Source organism: Stegodyphus dumicola, chromosome 5 (assembly GCF_044657685.1).
Source record: "Stegodyphus dumicola isolate Sdum_Otavi_A_Nest chromosome 5, ASM4465768v1".
Taxonomy (NCBI): domain Eukaryota; kingdom Metazoa; phylum Arthropoda; class Arachnida; order Araneae; family Eresidae; genus Stegodyphus; species Stegodyphus dumicola.
Window position 1 is genome coordinate 161,950,321 of NC_140772.1, and position 26,903 is coordinate 161,977,223.

At 33.2% G+C, this 26,903-nt stretch overlaps 1 protein-coding gene across 1 annotated transcript in view; it reads right to left on the bottom strand.

Moving 5' to 3' along the window:
- Positions 1-14,828, bottom strand: part of LOC118206029 (protein FAM133B-like) — a 59,518-nt gene extending 44,690 nt beyond the window's left edge. Inside the window, exons 1-2 of the mRNA XM_035378306.2 lie at positions 14,668-14,828; positions 13,347-13,444 (exon numbers count right to left, since the gene is read on the bottom strand). Of these exons, the coding sequence (XP_035234197.1) occupies positions 13,347-13,444; positions 14,668-14,691 (122 nt within the window). The 5' untranslated portion in view covers positions 14,692-14,828. The remainder of the gene's footprint in view (positions 1-13,346; positions 13,445-14,667) is intronic.
- Positions 14,829-26,903: the final 12,075 nt, after the last annotated feature.

The window sequence follows — 26,903 nt, forward strand, 5'->3', positions numbered from 1 at the left end:
GTAGTAAAATAAAGCATAATGCCACAAATTCAAAAAAGGACTTCAGAGGTGTCAGAACAAAATTGAGTTCCACGATCATTAATAACTCGAGAAAGGATTATGAATCTTGTTACTATTGAAAAAAGATTTAGCTATCGTGTCCACTACGATGTTGTTCAATGGTATAGCTTTTATTCAACTTGTTTATCCATTGATACAAATCAAACAGTAGATACGGCCACTTGACAGAGCTAATGGACTGACAAAATCAATGTAAACTCCTCTAACTCTTTCTGAAGAATCTAGAAATTCTTTAAGTGTTGATTTTGCCCATTAATTGACATCACTTTTAATGTTTCTCAAAATAAATTTGGAAGTAATCAGTTTAATTGTTAACTGATTGCTAACTCCTGAATGGAATAATCCGTGAAACTATTGCAATATTTTCATCTGATAAGTTAGAGGTACGTATGGTTTAATATTGCCTGTTGAATTATCATATAATAAAGCTTTTCCAGAAGAAGAGGATATGGTTTAATTTTTTTTTTTTTTTTTTAGATTTCTGTAGACCTTTAAATTGTTCACCTTGCATTTGTTCTACAGCAATTTGATAATTAGTTAATGTGATTTTTTGAACTCTTGATTATATGTGAGCGATAACATTATTTTCTCCTTTGATGTGTTGTACATCTTTTATAATATATTGTAGTTGTCTACATTGCCTTGGAGAAGCTTTACCAGGCTTTTGTAGAAATGTGTGAATTTTAGTTCATTCAATAAAGGTTTGTGATATGTATACACAATAATTTGTCTTCCTTTCTACATAGTGTTTGAAATGTTTAATAGAAAGTTAAATACCTAACAGTTCACGGTCATACGTACTGCACTTTTGTTGAGTAAAATTCAATTATTTGGAGAAAAATGCTTTTAACAAACCGGTGTTTTGTCTTTTCAGGCCACTGAAATTTTCTTTTGTTTTTTTCCTTTTAGAACCTTGAATAGTTATGTAAAATGGCTTGTGTGTGCATGTGCATTATCTAAAATGCATCCTTCAGGTATTGGCGACAAAAATAGATCATGCCGAGAAAAAGTTCTAACTAATGGATTAGTATTAGGCAGTTTATAATCTAGTATGGCTTCTACTTTTTAAGTAAACATTTTTGAAAATTTTCAGTCATTATAAAATATCCTAAAAATTCAATTTTTTTAACAGCTAACACTGATTTTGTAATATTAATTTTAAACCAGTATGTGTTTACTCTGCCGAAAATGAAACAGAGATGTTTTTCGTATTTTGTTTCATCTGCAGATGCAACTAATATATCACCTATATATGGGAAAAACAAAATCAAGACATTCTAAAACACTGTGGATAAACTGCTGAAAGGCTACAAAGGCATCTTTTAGACCAATGATCATCACATTAAATTCAAGTAATCTGGATGGAGTAATTATTGCTGTTTTACACTTATCCTCTTCAGCAATTCAAATTTAAAAATAAGCTTAAAAATGATCTATTCTTAAGAGAACTTTTGCACCTTTTAAAATGTGATCAAAGTCTCTTCTGGAAACAGAATAATGATTGGAAGTTGTTTGTACATTTAGGCATGTAATCATAAAGCCATAAGCTTCCATTTTCCTAAAAATCTAGATGAAGAAGGCTTACCCATGTCATTCAGAAGGTCAAATTATATCACTATCTAGCATAAATTTGAATTCTTGCTTGACAAGTTCTTTTTTTTTTTTTTTTTTGCCTAATTGACAAGTTTTAAAAAAAGATAAATAGAAGGATCTTCAATACTAATGCAAGGTTTATGTTATACAGTCAAAAGTCGTTAATCCGGACTCGTCGGGACTTCGGCGATTCCAGATTATCGATTTTTCCGGATTATAGATCATCAGTTTAAATCTCGTAAGATGGCATGCACAAATCTAAAATTAAAAATATGAAACCGTATTTTAGGAAATAAAGAACAATTATGATCTAAAGGGTATCAAAATTTACAAAAAAAGGAGCTTAATATTTATTTGTTTACTTTATTAAACATTTCTTTCAATGTAAGTTGTTTCGTTTTATGTGATAATACTTTCTCTTTAATTCTATAAACAGACATAACTTCTTGTTCAGTTAAAAAGCTCCGCTGTTCAAGTCCCGTAATTGCTGTGCCGAGAATACCGACTAACTTGTCAATAGAAATTTTTTCGTTTTCACTAACCTCTCTGTCACCTTCTTCATGTCTTGATCCATTTTTTGCAGCAATTCCACTTTTTGTTTGACGGACATCGAGACATACTTTCGTTTTGTAGATCCTTTGGGAGCTCCAGAATCAGAAATTGACATAATCGAAAGTTCAAGTTTACTTTTATAAAATTGCTCTTACAGTCTGCAAAAAATAATAAGCTGCATCCAATTCGAAGATTAAGGAATAACGCAAGCATCAACATTAACTGAAATAGATAATTGTATAATTTTAGTTTATACCGTCCGTTATATGTTAAACGCGCACGCGAAAACGTATTCTGCACTTGCGCACACGCATATGCGCGTGCGCATAAAGGTCTTCTGCGCACGCGCAAACGCCTATGCGCATGTGTCAACGCGGTGCATGCGCAGAAAGTTTTTAGCTTTGAGGTCCGGATTATAGATCATTCCGGATTATGGGTGTCCGAATTAACGACTTTTGACTGTATTCAGAGTTACAACTCAGAAGACTACGATTCCTTAAATTTGGATATTGTAGCAATAAATCTGCATACTGAGCATTTTTATCAGTTGTACTTATGCTATCAGCACTTGATATACACATATCACCTCAAATAAAAATATCTGTAACTCCATCTATTAATTTTGGATCATGTACATCAAAAAGGACTTTAATTGATTAAGGATATCTGCAGTTAAAATGGCTTTACCTATTTTAGTTATTAAAAAAGGGAATTGGAACTGCATATGGAGGCCTAGGTCAAAAGTTAAAATTTTAAAACCAAAAGTAGGAATATTTGTGCCACTTGCAGTGCATAATTTAAAAGAATTACATAGGTTATGTTTTGGTGATGCAGGAATAATTGCTAAGTCAACTCCACCATCCACAAGAAAGCATAAATTGGTTGTTTTATCTTTGACAAATAAATGGTAGTTATGGCAATCTGTAAATTTTTCTGCAGCGGAACTTTATGCCAAATCCACAGTGCTGTAGGATGCACTCCAGGAACATGAAAAGCATTTACTTGGATAGCACTGGCTACCAAACTTAAAGTGATAGTAATAATATTTCCCAGCAGGATTAAATCACCTTCTTGAAGGACTGCTTCTCTTATTTCTGTTTAATTCAGGCTGCAGAAATTCACTCCTAGATTGCCTTTGAATATTTAGTGCCAAAATCTATTTTTCTGCGACAGAAATTTTGTCAACTAAGGTATTCAAAATAAAATTACTCAAATCAGAAATACTCTAAATAGAATTATGTGCTTGCAAAATAAATTTCTGTTGAAAGATTCATTTCAAAAATTTTATTTGCCAATAAGGACAAATTATCTAAATTTTCATTGCTTACAACTAAAATATTTTTGTCTGATTCAGGCAATTTATCAAGAAAAATGTTCTTAAAACTTTATTTGTTATATTAATTCCAACCAGAGACTTCATTTTATTTAGTAATTGACTATGTTTCATATCACCTAAAGAAATTCCTGTAAGCAATTGTTTGATGCTTTTTCTCTCACTTTAAAAGTCATCTTTTGCAGTTGAATATCATTCTATCACTCTGGATAATATTCCATATATTTTTGACAAATTTCGGTTCTAATTTTGCAACAATTTCAAGTTTTTCCCCAAAATGGAGCAATTTTAATGCTTCTTTGTTTTGAATTTGTCATCAATTGATTCTAAAGCAAACCTACTTTTCTCTGTCATGAAAGCATTATAAAACTATGCTGAGTCAGCAGTTTTGTGGCTGCAGCTGGCAGTATTCCATAAATAATAACCATTTACTTTCTTATTTAAATAAGAAAATCTTTTCTTATTTCTTATTTAGTAACAGAAAAAAAAAAAAAAAAAAAAAAAAGAACTCTAGTAATCATACATTTTGTTAGAATGTTTAGTAACAGAAAAAAGTTCTATCTTTACTGTTCTGAACTGCTGAAAAAAAATTACTGTAACCTCAATACCAGTTTAGATTACAAAAAAATATTACAAACATTAAAAGACAGATTATATTTAAAAATATGCAGAAAATGAAAATAAACTGATATTTCAATTTAACCAATACAAATTCATTATCACCTATGCCCACACTTTTTAGCTTCCCAATGTAGAACATCTAATACATATACATTACGCTATTTACAACTATAAACCAGAGAGCTTTTTACCTACCACCTGCCAAACGTCAACTTTTTTTTTAATAAAAGAAAATCAAACAGCCCTTTATGCTTCCACGAGTATCAAGAATGTTTATAACCATATTTATGGTCCCAGTGTGAATGTTACTATGACTTCCTTCCTATATAAATTTTATGTTTAATTTTCATTGTGAATTGAGAATAAAAATATTAATCAATAAAGATGCCATGATTATTACTCCATTTCCAACTATTAAATTAATATACATTACAAACTTGATTACACTTTTAACCAATAGCAGTCAAAAGAATAGAATAAATCTAACAAAAAAAAAGTGAAGGAAGTAATTTTATTTTAAAATGGGCCACACTGAATAGTAAAATATGTTTTTTTAACATGCTATTTTAGAAAAAAATAATCAAGTATACTTTCAAAGAATATATTATTGTATATTCATTAACTCATTAGCCACTGGTGTTGCGCTGACTCAACGGTCAAAATAAATGCGTATATGAGTATAACTACATAAGATATTTTATACCAGCAGATGATTTTGTGTAGCGAATATTATGAAGATTATTTCTGTAAAAAAATATTTGCTTCAACAATCATTTGTCAAATTGAATTGTCATTTGTCATTGTTTGAATCATTTTATTTATAATACAGTTAAAAGTCTTTAATCCGGACCTCAAAGCTACAAACTTTCTGTGCATGCGCGTTCAATGTATAATGGACGGTATAAGCTAAGCTAAAATTATCTAATTATCTATTTCAGTTAATATTGCAGATTGCATTGTTCCTTAATCTTCTAATTGGATCCGGCTTATTATTTTTTGCAGATTGTTAGAGCAATTTTATAAAAGTAAGCGTGAACTTTCGATTATGTCAAAAAGAATTTCAGATTCTGGAGCTGCCAAAGGATCTACAAAGCGAAAGCATGTTTCGATGTCCATCAAACAAAAAGTGGAATTGCTGCAAAAAATAGATAAAGGCATATCCTTTGTTTCTCTAACCATTCCGAAATCTGTTTATCAATTTACGCATAATGTATGCTTTACGCATGCGCGCATTGAAAGAAATGTTTAATAAAGTTGACAAATAAATATTATACAAGCAAGTATGTATTATAGATGCAAAGTATGTAATGTAGCTTTACATCATGATTGTTATGAAGCTTTTCATGCTTGAATCTTTCAATTAAAATAATCTGTATTTGTAAAAGAAATACAATGTATATTTTAATATTAAATATATTACAAGTAAAGTGATTTGTAGATTTATAAAACGTTATACAGCTAAAAAGTAATCAAGTGCTCCACTCAAAGGAAACATCGCACGAGTACAATCCTATTCACTAAACATCCGTAGTCTTATTCCGCTGACGTTGCGCGAACGCAACACTCACTTTTTCCACAGGTAAGAGCATTTTTTAAATTTTAAATGTAAATTTATGTTTAAATGCTTAATTTAATATTTTTTATTATTTTCATGAGAAAAGAATCATTCCTTGTAGTTTTGGCGGTTAATGAGTTAAAACTGAACTTAAAAATTCTTCAATCACAAGTATCATGCTCATAATGTATTATTTACTGGGCAGTTTACAAAATTTCATAGATTAATAGGACATTGCCCTGCGCACATTTATAGGTACTTTCTTGTTAATGGAACTAGTCAGCTAATTTTGCAGCCCTTTTATATCACATCAAGATTAACTCTGCAATTCTTAATGTGTGCTATGTCAAGTTTGTACTTGATGCCAAATTTGTGCGATTCTCTGATGTTTTTTAAAGGGAAAACAGATTGCTGAGTACATAAAGATACTTATTTATATAAAAAGATTTAATAAAGATATTTGTTGTGTACTTGAGAAAAACAGCATTTACGCCCGTACATACAATGATTTATTTTTATTTAAAACATTTTTTAAAAAATTCAGAAATGCAAATTAAACATTATATTATATACTATATTACTATTATTACAAACTTGATCTCTTGCCATCATATACCTTCATAAGCACCTCCAATGCATCAATGTTATCCCGACTCTCTTTGCCTCTCATACAATCTTAAGAAAGACATGGACTGACGTCTGCAAATGTCCTGCCCTTCCTCGTATTTCAATTTCGAAGTGTTACTTGGTGGCGAAAAATGCCCCGAGTTTATATATACAGGGTGATCTTTTTTAAAATGACAGTGTTTGGAGCACCCTGTAGTGTGATCTAATAGCCAAAATGGCTCCAAACTTGGTATTTAGACTAATCAAGACATGAGAAAAAGGATCCTGTGAAAAATAATTTTAGTTCCAAAAATTGCCGCTAGGGTATTTTGTGGCGCTGCTGTAGCTTAAAATAATGAGAATTAGTATAAAACACGAGTATCAAAGAAAACTGCAAATGTTGTGCGATGACAGCGCCAGTAATAGGGGCTATAAAAGCAAGTAGTAGACAGCTCCGACAAATAATCTCAACTGAAGTAAACTAGCTCCAGTGGACAAGTCTCTCATGTTACCCGAATGTATGTTACTGGTGAAGCTGTATTACATGAATCAATGTAATGCATCCGCAGCTCTTCGGGAATTTCGAACCAGAAAAAAATTATGAAAGAGGCCTTTATCGCTGAATGGTCTTAAGAAAATGATCAAGAAGTTCGAGGAAATGGGGTCACTGACCATTCGCGATGGAAGAGGACGTAAATCAGTATCAGAAGATGTAATAACTGATGTGGCAACTGCAATTGTCAAAGGATCGCAGGGAACCATTGCTGGTACTAGCAGCGCCCGGTGTGTAGCTCGACAATTGGACATGAATTATTCCACAGTATGGAGATTTTTGCAGCGCGTTGTCGGATTTTACCCTTACAAAATCAACTGCTTGCACGAACTGAAACCAAGTGATTATGATAAGTGAGTGACATTCACTCTATCGTTTCTTGCCAGGGTAGAAATTGATGATGCTTTCCCATGGCACATTCTGTGGTGAGATGTGTACCCTTTTTATCTCAATGGGTCCGTAAACACACAAAATAGCTGAATTTGGGCTTCTGAGCAGCTCTACACCATGCACGAAATCCTATTAAATTCCCCAAAAGTCACTGTTTGGTGTGGTTTCACAGCCGAATTCGTAATTGGGCCATTCATTTTTGAGACCATCACTCCAACAGGACCCCAAACGTGTATAATAAATGCAGAAAGGTACCACGAAATGCTGCAAGCATTTGTTATTCCACAACTGCAGCAAAGAAACTGTCTCCAATAGACAATCTTTATGCAGGATGGTGTTTCGCCACACATTAGTAATAAAGTAAAGCAGCTTTTGCACCAAAACTTCACTGATAATTGAGTCATAAGTCGCAGTTTTCCAGTTGCATGGCCGCCTCGTTACCCTGACCTATTGCCATGCGATTTTTTGGCTCTGGGATTATTTGAAATCTCAAGTTTATGTTGGTGGAGTATAAAATTTGTCTATTCTAAAGGACAACAAAGACAGTGTGGAATATTTCTCGTGATATGTTACATACGGCTATGGAGAACATTGTGCGCAGAATGCACGGTGTTATTTCTGAGAACGGTGCTCACATTGAATGTGTTCTAATTTCTCAACGGGGAAGTTAATGTAGTAAATAAACATTAATAATTTAACTGTACGATTGTATGTCTTGATTAGTCTAAATACCAAGTTTGGTGCCATTTCGGCTATTAAATAGCACTACAGGGCGCTCCAAACACTGTCACTTTAAAATAGATCACCCTGTATATACTGATGCCAATTTCCGCATCTTTGTTTTGCATTGCATTTGAAATTTAGTAGTAATACAGCTTTAGAAATTTTAAAAAAAAAAAAAAAAACCCTCCTAGTAGAAGTTTATTTTCTTCATGAAGCTTTATATAATGTTAGGTATGATGCCATCTAGTTAGATTTTTTACCAACATTTATGCCTGGTGCTAAGTGGCACCATATTAAAACAGAAAAGTACCCTTTTATGCTGTCTTTTTGGTTATTATAATACAGTATAAAGTCCGATATCCAGACTTGCCAAGACTTCAGCGATTCCAGATTTGGGATTTTTTTGGATATTAGATCATCAGTGTAAATCTAGTAAGATGGCATGTAGAAATTATAAAATTAAAAATATGAAATCGTGATTTATGAAATAATGATTTATTTATGATCTAAATCAAAATTTAGGCTTAATATTTATTTGTTTACCTTATTAAAAAATTCTTTCAATGTAAGTTGTTTAAGGTGCTTTGTTTTTTGTGCTAATACTTTCTCTTTAATTCTGTAGACAGACATAACCTCTTGTTCACTTACATTGTTGAAGTCCTGTAATTGCTGTGTCAAGAATTCTGACTAACTTGTCAGTCGAAATTTTTTTGTTTTCAGTAACTTCTCTGTAACTATTTTCAATATCGGTAGCAGTATTTTCTGGATCTAGAACCATACTACAGATTTCGCCATTCATTAATTTATTGATGATTGAGAAGCATTATCATCACAATGAGAAACTTCTTTTATATCATCTTCATTTATTACTGCTTCTCCACATTTCTTTACAAAATCCGTTAACTGAAAAATTTCACCTTTGTTTTGCGATATCCAAAAACCTTTAAAATTTGCGGCTATCATCATCAAATTTAGCTATCGTTCACTATACATATTTGGCTATGCATCATGAGCTTGTGGACTAAAGACAAGTTGTTCTGTTAAATTTTATCTTGCTTCTATCGTGCACTGAGACAATTAAGCCTGACTTGTATTAGCTTAGTTATTTATTATACTTATGTATATTTCTTGCACATACTTAAGGCTTATCAGAGTTCTGAATAAATAAATTCCCGCATATATTTAAGCCTGCCTCAATAAGAGGACAGGCGCTAGATATCTTACTGCCTGATGCAGTCTTTGGGAGTCCTAAATTCTGCAACTGGTGCGGCCATACGAGCCCTGGTGCTAGTTCAGGATTTATCATAAAACAAATAAATTAATCTTAATTCAAATTGCCCTAAATGTAATCTTTGCATCTAGGAGTATCATAAATAAAATCTATTTATGGCATATGAAAAAAAGTTTTTGTTAAATTTTTTCTAGTCAACAGTTTTTAGTGTATTTAACTTAAATCTGTAATCACTGCCAAGCGCAATGTCAACATAAAAGGTTACAATAATCCTTTATTATTCAATTACTAACATAAAAAAATTGTTTATGTCATCGCTATACGAGTCATTACTTAAATTGTCATGTGTTGATAAAGATGTGGTGATGAAAGGAAAGTATAATCAATAACAATGATTCGCCAGGTTGGCGTCAGATCAATGATCAATCTATGTGGAATGTTTTGGTTTGAGATGTGTGCCAAGTAGATACATAGCAATGGAGCCAAATTACTGATCATACAAATTTATGCTAAAATGATTGTTTCTTTAGTAACGAGGTATTTTATTTAGTGTCGAAGTAAAATTAAGACTCGGGACTCTCCAGATGTTTTATTATGCGCGGCGGTAGGGGAATTAAATACGCATGCATAAAGCCTACGAGAAAAACTTTGTTGGTGGTTTTGAGGTCCGAATTTTAGATCATTCCGGATAATGGACATCCAGATTTCGGGCTTTGTACGGTATATAAAATTGCGGTACAACATTTTATTTTAAAACACTACAAAGAATATTCAAAAAGTTAAAAGAAAGCCAGAAAACTTCAAAAGTATTTTTTACTTATCATATTATGACCACAGACTTTCGCGGATTTATTTTAGTGATTATGCTTTTACTATAAATCACAACTTGTACAAAAAGTAAACATCAAGTTATTATGTGACTAATTTTATGACAATCTTCATTTTTATTCGTAATGTAAAATAGACTATGCCAAAAATGAATCTTCATTACCGACCACCTGCATTTGATAACGATGAAAGGAGTTTCTATCATCCATCTATTTTCTTATTAGTCTCAATGTTGGTCTCATATATAATAACAAATATATATATATATATAATAACAAATAATTAAGGTAGCTCTACAGAAGATGTTTAAAATGTAAACAGTATTTTTTTAAATGTTTGATCTGATAGCTTTTTTTTTTTTTTTTTTTTTTGTCTTTTCTTTTTTGATGGACTGTTAAGTCAGCATCCTGATTTTCATGATGAAACGGCTTTTCGTAAAATTTCCACAGGTACTGTTTTCCATTCCTCTTCCACTATTTTGCAGAATTCATGAATCATGGTGGGTTTGCACTTGGAAAGTATTTGACAAGAAAGAACTCTTTTCAAGAGACCAAAGCTACACTAGTCCAGATGCAACACATCAGGAGACTTCACAGGAATACGTTGAAATAATACATATGCAACAGTTATACAGGCTTATTTTTTTTCAAAAAATGCAGTCATACCTTCCGAAGTATAACTTGTTGCTTTGTCTTGATAAAGTTTCATTGTTTGAAAGTCATTGGAATAAAGAAATAAAATTTTATTTGTAAATATTGGTCATAAAACTTCCTCTGATAGTAGAGATGATTTTTACACTTTTTCCCCATTTCCATCATAAGAGGAACCTGCAACACACATAAATCCCTTACTGTAACTTTATTTGGTACTATTCGGTTATGAGGGCCGTAAAAAAATTGCAGCAAAAATGTATGCGCAAAAGCGCCAAATCTAGCAAATGCACCCATTTAACAGCGCATCAAATCTAGCGTACGCGTTGATTTCAGATTGCGTAAGTTTATATAGTTCTATATTTCTTAAGACGTCATTGACATACTAGTTTAATTTTTAAATCCTTTTTTGATTTTAAATCCTTTTTTGATATCCTATGCATTTAACAATTTGGGAATTACACCATGACGAAAAGTCGGCAATAGAATTTTGGGTAAAATGCAGAATCACCAACTGCTTGACGCGTTTTTAAGAATTGCACATACTCGGTATCCATGTGCAGATCGACCTATTTTCACTTTAAAAAAAATCCTAGAATTGCACAAAAATGGTACTGCGCACACCCTTGACTTTATCTATGTACACATCGGCCTATTTGCACTTAAAAAGTAAAAGAAAATTGACAAAAATTCAATTGTTTTTACCCTTGTAAAAAGCAGCAAACAAATAAGTGTGCGATTCTGCACTTTACCAAGAATATTTTCAAAGAAAAGGCCTTATTCATTATAGATAATTATGTTTGAACAATCAACGAGATGAAATTATGCTTTAACGATAAGTCGGTAGCAAAATAGCGATGCAGGCATCCATTCAGTTATGTTTAGCAATTTTTATATAAATTATAATAATGATCTGAAATAGTTATTTACTCTTATGCTTCCATTCAGTCATGTTTAGCCTTTTTCATATAAATTACAATAATAAAAAAGTATTATATGAAATTAACCTTTCATCTAAATTAAAACATCAATCTTAGATAGTTATTTACTATTATACTATTTTTCTTGCTGCAATTATTTTTAGCAGCATTGGCATCAACAATAGTTTGATGATTTTTTACGTCCCTCGAAACCGAATAGTACCTTTTCTTTTCATTGACAGAACAGTATCTGTGCATTTTTTAAAAAGAACAATCATTTAGGCTTCATCAAGGATCAAAATGTATTTTCATTTATCTCCTGCAAAATATTTTTCGGATAGGTATTTTAAAAGTGACCTTTTATAACAGATTTTGAAGCAAAATAAAAGATATATATATACAACAGGTGTTTTTTGTCAAAACACTTAAATCTTAACATCTGATACAGTCAAAATTCGTTAATCCAGACTCGTCGGGACTTCGGCGATTCCGGATTATCGATTTTTTTGCATTATTGATCATCAGTTTAAATCTGGTAAGATAGCATGCAAAAATTATAAAATTAAAAAGTTGAAACCGTGATTTATGAAATAAAGAACAATTATGATCTGAAGGGTATCAATATTTAACAAAAGAAAAAGCTTTATATTTATTTGTTTACTTTATTAAACATTTCTTTCAATGCAACTTGTTTATGTTGCTTCGTTTCATGTGATAATACTTTCTCTTTAATTCTATTAAACAGACATAATTTCTTGTTTAGTTACAAAGTTCCGCTGTTCAAGTCCTATAATTGTTGTGACAAGAATACCGACTAATTTGTCAATCGAAACTTTTTCGTTTTCAATAACCTCTGCGTCATTTTCTTCACTATCGGAAGCGAATTATAATGAGGAGGAACATGATTTAAATCATATCAAAGATGGAGTACATCGAGATGAAATACTACATTTAGTAAGGAATTGTAAGCCAAATAAAATAAAAATATCTGCCCTGAAGATAAGGATAGTGCTGACAGATCAACTTTCAATTCATTGCGCGCCGCGTCGTTTCCCTCCCCCTGCAGAGCAGCGTGAAATTGATAAACATATTTTGGAATGATTAGATAATCTAAGGATGTGCCTTTATCCATTTTTTGCAGCAATTTCACTTTCTGTTTAATGGACTTCGAAACATACTTTCGCTTTGTAGATCCTTTACATATTAGTAAATATATATCGGAAATTCTATTTGACATAATCGAAAGTTCAAGCTTACTTTTATAAAATTGCTACAAAAACGGTCTACAAAAAATAATAAGCCAGATCCAATTCGAAGATTAAGGAACAATGCAATCTACAAAATTAATTGGTTTAGATAATTTTAGCTTAGCTTATACCGTCCGTTATACATTAAACGCGCATGCGTAAGTGTATTATGCGCATGCGCACACACGTATTCGCAGCCGTAAAGGTCTTGCACGCACGCATAAAAGTTTGTAGCTTTGAGGTCCGGATTATGGGTGTCCGAATTAACGACTTTTGACTGTATCTGAAATTTTTATAATGAGTTATAAAGTTTGCCATATTCAGTGATTCAGTGTGGACTGCTTTAATAGAAGTACCAATCAAAACATTCAAACAAATTTTATATTAAAAAAAAAGAAAGAAAGAGATACAATATCCGCCATTATTTTTACATCTTAGTCAGACCTAAATGATCACAAAATTGTTATAAAATACATGCACTTACCATGAAGGACGCTCTCTATTTAAATAATCTCTAATTGAAGGCCCACTACTAGATATAGGTCCTCGTGCTCTGGCCATTGCAATGGGATTCATAAATGCCTTCAAAAAATTTATTATTTCAATTAGCTATTAGCAATAGACAAATATGTAATATATAATAAAATACAATGGCTGCTTTAAGAATAATTGGTGATCTCAAAATTAACATTGAAGATTTGGTGCTCTCCCCCCTAAATTTATCCTTTCTCCAAAATTTTGAGATCTTTCTCAATTACATAATACTGCTTGGAAAAGGTAAAGGTAACTAAAAGTAAAATTAACCAATCGCACCTTAGATTCACATATGCATCTACACAGTATAAATTTTGCTCGAGGAACTACGTTCCTATTTTCCCGACTTCTGCCATGCAAAAATGTCCACGCTGCTTATACTTTCCTGCTTACATACTTTCCTACTTACATTACGCGGCAACCAGTTTGCGATTCTGCACTTTCTCCCAATTTCGCACCTAATGTTCGTCATGATTAAGCACTTTTGTTCCATAAAAGTTCTAGCATAAGCGTAATTCGGCTTATGCTAGAACTTAACAGATTGTTGGAAAAAAATGTTGAAGGGGAAAAAAAAAATGCCTTTACTTCGTGAAAACAAAATGGTGTCCAAACAAAAACAAGCAGGTCGCTGTAGCAGGGTTGGTCGCCAAATTTTCGCCAAGTTACCATAATTCAAAGATTAACTAAAGCAAGTGCATGATATTCCAACATCGAAGCTTAATTCAAATAGTAAAATTATAGTTTGCAACTTACACTGTTATTTTCAAATTAGGTGTAGCAACATCGTAACGTAAAGGATAGAAAGAAGAAATATAGAAATTAAAATTTGAAAGTTAAAAAACTATTTGCACTATGTAAAAGATGGCAAGGAAAAATATCAAAATTAAAATAGAGAGCTAAGGAATAATAATTAAATTAAAGGAATAAAGTTAGTATTTTATTTTTTACGTTACACACATTTTTTTTTCATTATAAGATATATATATATACATAATCATCAAATGCTACGCCAATTATGCCAAATGCTACGCTATGTACAGATACACTTCTGAACATTAACACATATAAATAAAACGCATGGCATAAAACGCATAAAATAATACATGGCAGAACTGATAATATTGACAATAACACCAAACATGCATTTTTCCAGGTAAAAGGTTTCGCAGCTTCAGAAAATTCTACAAAAAATCCAATACTTTACCAAACTTTAGAATCCAGTACTCTCCCTATTAAAAAGCTGATATTCATACTAAAATATAAAAACTTACATATCGTGTATCTCTTTTCCCCATTTTAAAACTTCGGATTTACACTTAGAATTTTCTCAAAATATCAACTCAAAATTATATCACATTCTTCAACGTCTTCTCGAGCGAATAACAAAACCAACCAGTCATTGTTCGCAAAAGATTTTCAAGAGGGAAGAATTAGGAGGAGTTACCAGATTTTCTAGGTTGTAGAAATATCTACCAATGACTTTTCCGCCAAGTTATTTGGCGTTAGATTTCGGGTCTATGGTTGTCATTCGATCACGTACTTATAGTGCCTTACCTCTAGAGAGGCAGCCGTGATACTTTTCCCATGTTAAAGGATTTTTCGTAGTAACCTATCGGTGTACACAAGGATATTGTCAAAATATCCTTGCGTTTGCAATGTTATTACAAAGAGTGTTAATTAAAAACTGCACATAATTATTAACAATTTAAGTAAAAATACATGTCCTGCACCTGTAAATATTTTTAATGCTTTGATTTATTTTCCATTTCCATTTCTTTTATTATGCTTTCCTGTACTCGTTCGATGTTCAGAAATGGTTTATTCTATACTTTTTTAGAATCTGTTTATGTGCATTGCAAGTAATCAATTAACATTTTCTTGCACGCCTTGTAAGTACTTTGTAAACAACTGCTTAGTACACCACATACACATCTGTGAGAAGAAGAATCATGATAAACGGTGCTAATGGTACTACTAAAACGTTAAACAATTTGGATATTGTTCGGCCAAAAAAGGAGCAACAGCCAATTATGGTAGACCAGGCTATGGTTCAATGGGGACAGCGTGATACATTTCCCCTAATAAGGGATTATTCATAGACAGACAGACAGATGTAGACAGACAAAATGACGGGCGGCTAAAACCCGCCGGGAACTGGAGAAATTCAACCAATCAGAGACAACCGTTACGCCAGGAACTTTTGGCGTCATTTTCCGATCGCCAAACGCAATTTTTGTGCAAAACTGGTATACAAGAAAGCAGTTGTTAATGTTATGGTAACTTGTTCGTATTTCTTGGGTAGAAGTAGTTCATTTGTTTTGGTTATTTCGTGTTGCCCTGATATGATTTAATATTTAATTTACTGTAGAAGCGATAAGTGAAGTATGTAAATCTCAATTTCGAAAACAAATAAACTTTTTATTCTACTCAATTTGCTAACTCGATACCCAATAACTTTTCTTTACTTTTAAATAAAGGGTAAAAATAATAATTGATAAAAATTACTTACTGTGAAATTTCTGGGCTCTTTGTGTATTTGAAAATGCTTGGTGATATCTAGGTTCATATTATTTCATGTACTCTAAACATCGTGAAATTCAACAAAGAAAAATATTTTAAGAATGTGTCTTTTTTTTTTATTTATTTATTTAAACTACTTTTAAAACTTTTAGAAATTTCTCTTTTGTATATTTTTCCGTAGGCAAAAATCACATTAACAATAGCTCCTACTGAAATATAGAAAATACAATGATTATTCAGAGAATCTGTATATTAAAATGCTGATGTGGAATAACTCATAAAATAACCCAAGTAAGCCAGTGACCAATAATCAGGTAACCCAGTAACTCCCAAAAGAAAAAAAATAATTGAAAAAATTAACATGAAACTTGTTTATGCATTATTCTCCATCGAAATAATTCTGTTTCATTTCATTGTGTTACGTAAAAATAAAGATGTAATTTTTAAAGTCTTGGAACATTAGCACAATCAAGTAATTTATATTCATGATGAATCTGTGGGGTATTTTACACTTTATATTACACTGTATGTGTTACTATGTACATTATTTTCTTTCATTGCCAAGACTTTTCTGAATAATATGCAGTAATTTACCACCTTCGTTAGTCTCCAGGGTTTGTAATTATATTTTAGGAAATCACGCAGTCTTTAAGCTGCAATTTTAATTCCACTTGCTTATGATTTCAGATGTCATGTATTAATCCCTAGCAGAAATTCTGTATAAGTTTTCTTGAAATCCAAAGCATTTTCTTTTTCTGTACAAATAAAATATTCCAACAACAGCTATCACCATTGGATGCCTCTAATTTTTATTTTGTAAAGAGCAACAAATTGTATATTGTAGTCTACACATCTGCTGCCTATGTTCCTATAATTTGCTATCACTTCTGATTGTGGAATTGTGGTGAATTTTCACAATTCTGTATTACACATATTAGAGCACGCATAAAAATATTTCAATTGGTAAGAGATTGTATAAGTGTTTTCTTTCTTTTTTAAAAAAAGTTCTGTATCAATGGTAGTAATTTATTTAATTCATTATTGCAAAGCAGAAAAACAGTATCTTCTTAAGGGTAGAAGACTTTCATGAAGTATATGTTTAAAAGAATATGACTTCTGTTCATGCGGCACAAGAGAAATATCCCATGCAGCTAGCCTGTCCACCAGTGTTCAAACTATTAGTGCTTCTTAGTCTTATCCACTCCACTTATCCACACTATGCTAATGACATTAGTTACAATAATTAGTAATAATCATTTATTGTTTTACAATGGTTTACATTAATGTTATATCTTCCTAATATCTAACATGTTAAATAACAATTCTATTTTGCTTGGTTTAAGGTTGGTTCCTAGGGACCAATGCTATATTTAATATGTTAAGAAATGACTGATGAAGTGTTAAATTGATAAAAACAACTTACTTATACATAGAAAACAAACACTTGAAATTTTGAACTTCAAGTTATATTTTGTGATTATCCATATGATCCATGCACAAAAAATATTTTAAAATATAGTATTAAAAAAGAAAATTTACAGAGTTTAAAAATTTATTAAAAAATATTCATATTATGCTACATAATCTGATATTTTGAGCAATATATATTAAATTGTAATTTATCAACCTAGATAAAATTTTGATTAAAATATCTAGTGATGAGCTATTAAAATATTACAAAGAGCACACACTTTATTTTATAAAATTCAAAATACCAAATTATATTTAATTTTTAAATGTTTTAATTTTTACAAAAATAGAAAACAAATAGTAACTGTGCATGAAAAAAAATTAAATAAGAAATATCATGGAAATTACATAAAATAGCAAATAAATTTCATGATGTGCACAATTTGTGCCAGAAGTTGCCCCTCACTTTTCTTCTCACATCAGTTGATCATTTGTAAGGTTTTTAAGAACCAGCAGAGATTTTTCAAAAAGTTTCTATTCTGTTAAAGGTTTCCCCATTTAGCATTGTTTTTAAATCTAAAACTTCATGTGAGTCAAAGAAGGTCTTATTATGGAAACACTTTTCGTTAAGCTTAAAGCCTGCTTAGCTTCACCTCTATTAATACTAATAGTCTTCATAATAACTATACCTTCCTTTACACTATTAGGAATTCCATTATGCAGTTTTCATGTTAAAACCATCTCGATGGAAATCCTAAAATAATTGATTTATATTTCATGTTTTAATGTAAAATTTAATGTATGTTAAAGTACGGTTACAACATGCAAGACGTTTTTCCCTGGAATAAGTAATAAGCAAACAAAAAGAACAAAGGACAAATTGAGCAAAGGACGCGTGCAAACTTCGTACATTTCATCACTGAAGATATCATAATAGACTTTTTGTATCCCATTTAATGTTGCAAATACCTAATATTACTGATACTAAGAATAGGCTAAATAGATTTCACTTGTATATATATCAAAGCTATATTTGCAGACATCTTTAGAAATTTCAAGACACTTTCAACTCAGACTAATTGCCAAGCAGGCTCATTTCCATTGTAGAACTGATGGTAATGAAAAAGCTGATTTCCTCACACAGAAAAAACAAATTTACTGAGTGCATTAGATTTCACTTTCTAAAGCTTTTGACGAATTTAATTTGTAAATTTTTCATGCAGAGTCATTTCGAGCATGTAATCGAAGAACTTGGAATGTTGTTCGAACAAATCCACCTGTGGTCCCAGGTTCTCAAAAATATATAGTTGTCACAAAATTTGTCAGGTCATGAATTTCAAGATTAAAATAAATCAAGAAGGCTTAGAATGATGCAGAATTTATATAATTCTTATTAATTTTGAGTGTTATATCTGTTCTTCAAAAGGTCAGGAATAAAAACCTTTTTTCATTTTTATTGAAGAAGAGGGACCTACGTCAGTTATTTCTTAAAACTAACACAAGATTTTATGTTAAGCTGCTATTTTTGCCTTACTTTAATTTTATATGTTTTTGTCAGTTAAGTATGACATACTTTTATCTGCTCTTGAATGTCAGAAACATTATTTTTTCTAAACCATGGGTTGTATCAAAATAAAGTACTTTGGAAGTAGATTTAAGCAAAATAAGTATGTTTCAGAGAAGACTCATAAGTATTACAGAAATATAAATTCTAATTGTATTGGAAGCCTATAACTTTAAAATACATAATTACAAATGTTTGATATGTACATATTTGGTTATATGGTACCTGTCCCCATACTGCTTGATAAGAGTACTCTAGCTGATGTATTTTGTGTAATATCTACACGACACATATATTTCACTGGCATGTCGCTTTCCGCAGCCACAGTAATCTTGTTTGCAGATCAGACTTAATATTGGGTACAAATACTTTGTTTTTCATTTACCATTTTAAAGAGATCATCAGACCAGATAAACTAAGCAAAAGGTGTCCAAATATATAGTTAGGATATAAACCTAACTATCAGTGTTCAGCAGTCTTACCATTCATGGGCTCTTTTTCAGATGATTATCAACTGCATTATATTACATTATAAAGATCGTCCCATTTTACACTCCTCATGTTATGCTAATGACAATTTTTCTAAAAATCTATTTGTTACATGCATTAATCTTTCACACATCCTTCTTTTGAAATTGGGAAAGAATTCTAGATTTTATTAGATAAACAAAACACTTTAATAAAATTTCATATTAACCTTTTCAAAAATACAGTACATTTGAGATTTTTACTATCAATTTATTCAACGTGCTACATTTCTTAAAAATCAAATATCACACAAAAACGTAAGGCATTTTAGAAAAAGTTCAATCAAATTGTTATTATTTAGGAATCTTCTAATATATATATATATATGTTCTGCATGTGGCTTTGTTGGCTAAATTTAAGTACCTAATAAATACTTATATATATATATAAAGAAAGAAAAAAGCAACACTTCTGCACAGGCCAAATTAATAAGCCTTTTTTATGTGCATTTTTTTCTTGATGATCAAAAAATAAATTCTTTCTGTAATTTTCAGTGCCACAAAATAAAGTGAAATGTCCAATTTAGCATAAAACTTTTGCGATACAACACCGTACACCTTTTTTTGCAGGAACAGGCTAGAAATTTTATTATACATTTCACGTGATATAATCCACCGAATTTTCCGTATTCACTACATTGTCTTTTATAGCAATAAAAGTTAGAAAACTATTATAAATTGATGCGAAAAAGACGTAATCAAAAGAGGAATATGAGCGGAAAATATATCCAAAACAAACCCTTCGATTGCTGGCATAAAAATTGGTCGCCAAAAGCAGTCTCCGGCGGTAGCTTATTCTGATTGGTTGAATTTCTTCAGTTCCCGGCGGGTTTTAGCCCTAGACAAATGTCTTGTTTTGCACCCGCTAAGTCTTTCTGCACAGATGGGCGAAAAATCAAGCATAGGTGCGAAGGAAAAGAACATAGAAAGGAAGACAATTTCGTGTTTGAGGAGAGTAAAAAGGAACTTCGCACATTTTTTACGAGTTCGAAAGGCCAGAACGAAAAGAGGGGACAAAATAAAATTTAAAATAAATGGTTCAAAAATAATAGAGGGGGAAAAAAAAAGGGCCTATAGAAAGAAAAGGAAAAGAAGTAGAAAATATCCTAAAATACGATTGTGTCCATGAGTGTAGTTAAGGAGTTCATCTGCAAAAATTAGTGTTTTTAAGAAGCAAACTTTAAGTAAGTTTAAAAAAATATATAAATGTATGAATTCCTACATGGTAATGTGTATACCTTATCTTGAGTCCTAACTAGAAAAGACATATATCATCACAGAGATGTACATAATATTTTAACTAAAGTAACATTAAATATTACCGTTCCCAAAAAATTCATGTATATTTCAGAAAAACAGTAATTGACAAAATCATAAATCCATACACAGTGTGAGAGCATTTCAGCAAAAATAAATTATACAGTTTATTTTTCTTAAATATTAGTTAAATATAAAATTAATTTATTAATATAACCGTTATAATTTATTATAGTACAAGTTTAACAAATTCCGTCACACTGTATTTTTATTTGCTAATAATTCTAAGTTTGAGACCTGAAAAAAAAAAAGTCGGGGATTTTAGTTACAAAATTCACAATCTATACTCATCGATGGTCAAGAGATCCCCATTTTTCCCTCACAAGAAATTCCTAAGCACGAAAAGGGGGGCCTCCGAAGGGTATGAGTTGCTGATAAGAACTGACTACTGATAAGGAATGTGGCGTCCCTATGGAATAGTTACGAAGAAAAAAAACCACATGACCTGCTACTATTACCAACTATTGTATAATGCTAGAATCTTATGAAAAATAATAAATAAAGAAATTTAATGGCACTCTAGTGATAGAGAAACAGATATTGTTTAGAGAACAGAATGTTACTTATCTGAATATTCCGTGTCAGGGCCTCTTTTGGATTTCTCGTGTTGATAGTGAACAGCTAACAAAACACCTGAAATTTCGAAGAAGCGAAGTTTCCTTTTTCAATTTGATGAATGAGACATTACATAGGAAAGGTGCATTAAACTTTTTTAGAGAGTTGAAAACATTTACTGAAACACGGACCTATGTTTCGTGATCGCAGCGCCAGTCTTCGATTATCCATAGTAAGGCTCCTCTAGTAACAGGTAGAGATACGTATTCGGAAAATATTGTTCTGTCTGCTGTTTTCTTATCAAGCAAAGAATATTAAATTAGAAATAGCACATAATTGAATAAAATATAGTTCTAGATATAAAATAAGCTTTCTAAGAAATGTAAAATATGAACAGAATTACTATACTTCTGTCAGACACTTTTCATACACGCTTCTCCAGTATATGATAGCCATCTTTGTTATGTATGTTATATATTATATAGTTATGTACAGTAATCTGAATTGAGAGGAGCTTTAAATTTTCTTATAGAGTGGCAGTGTTACCTCACAGTTCCTAAAGATATCTAGCTTAAACAGACCTAAATTCCCAAACTAAACATACTTACAGTATATTTGTAGTCTCACTTTGATATTTAGTGTATGCTAATGGGGATAAGCACATTTAATATTTTTAGTGTTTATTATATGAATTAGAAATAATAATAAATATTTAGAAATATATTTTCAATAAATTTGTGTGTTGTTTGGCAGGGTAATATTCTGAAGTCTTATGAATGCCACATGATGCAATGACATCTTATTTCATAAAATCTATAAAAATTTAATTAAACCTGCTAGAAGCATACATATTTTGCAGTATCTTAAACACATACTTAGTTAATGCAATATGGAATAGAAAGGGTAAATCGCCATTTAACATTTCCTCATCCTTATGTGTATAATATTTCATATGTATTAAACAGATGAAAAAATATAAAACACTTGAAATGAAAAATAATTATTTCTCATGCAATAACTGGGCCACTACAATATAAACGACCTTGCACTGTGATCCACGATCCAGGTTGGAATTTAAATGCTGTTTTTCATCTTTTTCCCCGTGCTCCTGTAGCGCAATGCACTCACTTCCAAATAACTAACTCCGAAGTTCGAACCCATTGTCTTTTCTCCTATCTTTTGCTTATTTTAACCAACATTTTTGCTTTCTTTGTTATCCAAGATTCCTTAATTTTGAACTTTGATTTTGTATATAATGTACAGATGGTCACAAAAGTATTCGAACACCGGTACCCTATCAGAAAATGACAAGATGGCGTTTTATTTCTCTTTCTCTCTGTGTCGTGTTATTCTTCTCTAGGTTTTCTTCTCCCCCCCCCATCTTGGAAAAAACTGGAAAAAATTGGTCACGATCTCTTTTTGAATGGGGAGATGCCATTTTGAGAAAAAGCTGACGACCCTATCTTGGAGAATGAACATGACCGCTCTACACACCCTTTCTCTCTCTCTCTCTCTCTCTCTCTTTGAATTGGGAAGCCATTTTGGGAAAAAGCAGACGACCCTATCTTGGAGAACGGAAATAAACGCCTCTCCCTCTCTATTTGAAATGGGAAGCCATTTTGGGACCCTCTATTCTTGGGGAGGGAGAAAACTGAAGTCTGCACCCCGCTGTCTCTGAATGCGGAAAGCCATTTTGGGAAAAGCGGACCCTCTTCTTCTGATCTTGGAGAACTGGAAATGAACGCTCTACACGATCTCTCTTTGAATTCAGAATGTATTTTGGGACCTTCTAATGCTAGAAAACTGAAATGAACGCTCTACGTCTTCTCTCTCTCTCTCTCTTTGAGATGAGTAGCCATTTTGGAGGATTCTCCACCACCATCCTAACATTGGAAAACTGAAATGAACGCTCTACACCTTCTCTCTCTCTCTCTCTGAAATGGGCAGCTATTTGAAAACTCCCTAACTTTGGAAAAAACAGAAATGAACGCTCTACACCATCTCTCTCTCTCTCTCTGAAATGGGTAGCCATTTGAAAACTCCCTAACTTTGGAAAAAACAGAAATGAACGCTCTACACCATCTCTCTTTGAAAATGGGGGGGGGTGTCATTTTGAGACCTCCCTTCCCTAAACTTGAAAAAAAAACTGAAATGAACGCTCTACACTTTCTCTCTTTGGACATGGGTAGACCTTTGGGGACCCTCTCTTCTTGGTATAAAAAAAGAACTGAAGTGAAGACTCTACACAATCTCTCTTGGAATGGGATCCATATTTCGGGAAACGTGGATCACCTCATGCTGGAAAACTGAAGTGAACCACCAAGATTTGACTCTATATAATATTTTTTTTATTGACATCATGACCCTCCTCCCATTTGTTGTTAAAAAAATGTTTTTTTTTGTTTTGGTTTTTATCCCATTTCCGATGTGATTTCAGAAATGCAATTCCATAACAGTTCAATTTCATTCGAGGTTAACTGATCTAAACAGTCTTTGACCCACCCATCCGTATGATTATTTTCTTCTTCTTCCTGTTCCATCAAATTTTGTAAGTCCATATAATCATTCCATACGGGAAGGGCTGGATCCTCACAAGGCTGTCTTGAAACACTTGGAGTCTCTTTGGGATGAGTGGAGGGATCTAGGATGTCTGGACCCGGCTGCGATTCTGCCTCCATGATTTCTGGACCCGTTGGAACTTGTGGACCCGGCTGAAATTCTACCTCTACGATTTCTGGACCCGTTGGAGCTTGTGAACCCGGCTGTGATTCTGCCTCCATGATTTCTGGACCCGTTGGAACTTGTGGACCGGGCTGTGATTCTGCCTCCATGATTTCTGGACCCGTTGGAACTTGTGGACCCGGCTGACATTCTACCTCTACGATGTCGGGACTCGTTGAAGCTTGTGGACCCGTCTGACATTCTACCTCTACGATGTCGGGACAGGTTGGAGGAGGAGAAGAAGAAGAAGAAGAGGATACTGGAAGAGGTTCTGTCTGTGAGGAGTCCGAAAGAGGATGCCTGTTTGAACAAGTCGGGGAAGAAGAAGAAGAAGAAGCTTCTGGGTTCTGAAGCGGATCTTGCACGCCAGGTAGGTTCCGGTAAGTCGACCGTTTTTTAAGAGGTAATTTTTTTTCTTCCTCCTCATCTTCATTCGTGATGACTTCAATTTCATTCCGTTGCCGGGTCGATTTTGTTTCGGGTCATGACGGTTTGGTCCAGCTCCTCTTATCATCTAAGGAAGGGATAGGTAAAGGTGGCGGGGGGTCTCTTCTTCTTCTTCTTGAAACACCATCGGCGATTGGAAAGAAATCTCCTTTTTCAATTTTTTCCAAAGCGAGTACGAGCACCGATCGACGAGAAAGAGACTCTTCTGGGTCGTGACGATGAGATATTGCGTTTTCGGGGGAACGACATAGTTTTGAAAAGGTCTTAGAATATATTTCTTATATTTCATCCTGTCGGTGACTTTAAAACTTCTTTCCTTCAGATTGGGGGACGATGATTCGTGATAGGCGAGAGGAGCGGCTGTGGTCTGAACAATATGAACTTCGTCCTCAGCCGTCGTTCTCACTCCAAACGTAAAGTATCGTTTCGTGAGAAAAATATTCTTCCACCGAAAACTCGTGCGCAGATCCGTATATCGCCGGGCTGTTTGAATGGGCCGTCTCAAAGCTCGATCCATCCGATTCCAAGAGAAGGGAGATTCCTCTTTCGTCTGCTGCGATTCGAATAAATTTCTGTATATATTCTGAACGAGCAGGTTGGAGGATTCGACATCTTGGTTGAAAGAAACGATCGCTTGATGAGGTGGTAAATGCGGAATAAATGTCGCACAATGACACACCAAAAAGATTTTCAAGTTGGAGATTTGCTTTAGCGTCTTCAAATCCTCCCCGTTCGAAATCCGTTGAGTTGGAAAAACGTCTAACAGCGACATGGCTCCCAATGGAAAAGAAATGATCTCGCCCAGTACTCTCACCTTTTTATATATATAGACACACACAGACACACATAGAGGCTCTATGACGTCCGTTTTATTTGTTTTTTTTTTGTTTCTCTCTCTTCTTTCCAAGAAATCTTATCTCCATGACCTCTTTTTCTTTTCTTAAAAGATGAATGTGTGTGGGAATGAGGAAGTGAAAGTAATAATTTAATAAACAAAAAATTATCCAACCATGACCTTCTTTTTTTAAAATCACCCTTTCCATCCCAAGGACGTCCAGAGATAGAGGAAGCAGGGAGAGGAGGAGGGAAGGGAAGGTCACACTCTCTTTCTCTCTATAAATAAAAGGAGAGAGCCCCAAAGTCGTATTTTTGTCCAAGTGGATCATGAGGAGGCATCCCCAGCTCACCACGTGTATTCCTTTCAAATATAAATATGTTGATCTTTCCTTTTATATCATCCAAGGAGTCGTTTACTTGAAAGCCTCCGATTTTTCAAAATGTGCGGGTTATCATACCGTGGGGAGTTGTCAAAAGATGCGGGACGAATTTTTGTCCGACGAAAACGTGTTGATGGCTCGTGACATTCCACCTTTGGATGCACAAATTTTGTTAATGAAACGAGCCAAATATTTTTACACGTCCCACTTTCTAACCGTCTCGCAAATGAATAGGATTATGGATCGTCTTGAGAAGACAAAAGGGTTTCTCGTTCATTTTAGTGAATGGTTGCACAAATGTCTGCACGAACCTCTCTCGATCGAGAAGACTGGGAAGAATACCTATTATATTCTTCTCGAGGACTCTCCTCCTTCGTCTCATCTTAAGGAGGCCACGACTTTTGAAAAAATCCTCGAGCAAGAAAAAATAGAATGGTGGAACAACTACCCCATCCCTCTCCCCGAGCATCAAGAGGAGCCTGTTCAGAAGAAAAAGAAGAAACCTTTCCAAAAGCCTATCCTCATCCTCCTCGATAATGATGGGGATGAGGAGAAGCCTGTTCAGATTCCTCTCCGTTTGTCAAAACCCGTCGAGGATGAAAAACCTCTCCCTTTCTCAAGACCCCTCGAGGAAGAGAGACCCCTCGAGAAGGAGAGATCTCTCCCATTGTCAAACCTCCTCGAAGATGAAAAACCTCTCCCTTTCTCAAGACCCCTCGAGAAGGAGGGACCTCTTCCTTTATCAAACCTCCTCGAAGATGAAAAACCTCTCCATTTATCAAGAGCCCTCGAAAATGAGGGACCTCTCGATTTGTCAAGACCCCTCGAGGATAAGGGAACCAAAACTCCTCTCTCTTTCTCAAGACTCCTCGAAGAGCAGAGATCTCTCCCTTTCGAAGAGGAGTTTCGGTTCCCTCGAGAATAAGGGAACCGAAACTCCTCTCCCTTTCTCAAGACTTCTCGAGGAGGAGGAGGAGAGACCGCTCCATGTCTCAAGACAGGACCCCCCTCTATCTCTTGAGGATCCGAGGGAAACCATTCCTATTGAAAAACCATCTATCGACGATCCTCAGAAAAGATCTTCGGAGGAGACTAGACTTCCATGTAGAAAACGAATCTGCCACAATCATAATAATAATAATAATAATAATAATAATAATAATAATATACCCACCCCCTCTCAACAACAGAATCCTACAACATTTGCCGATAAATGCGTTCAAACCAAT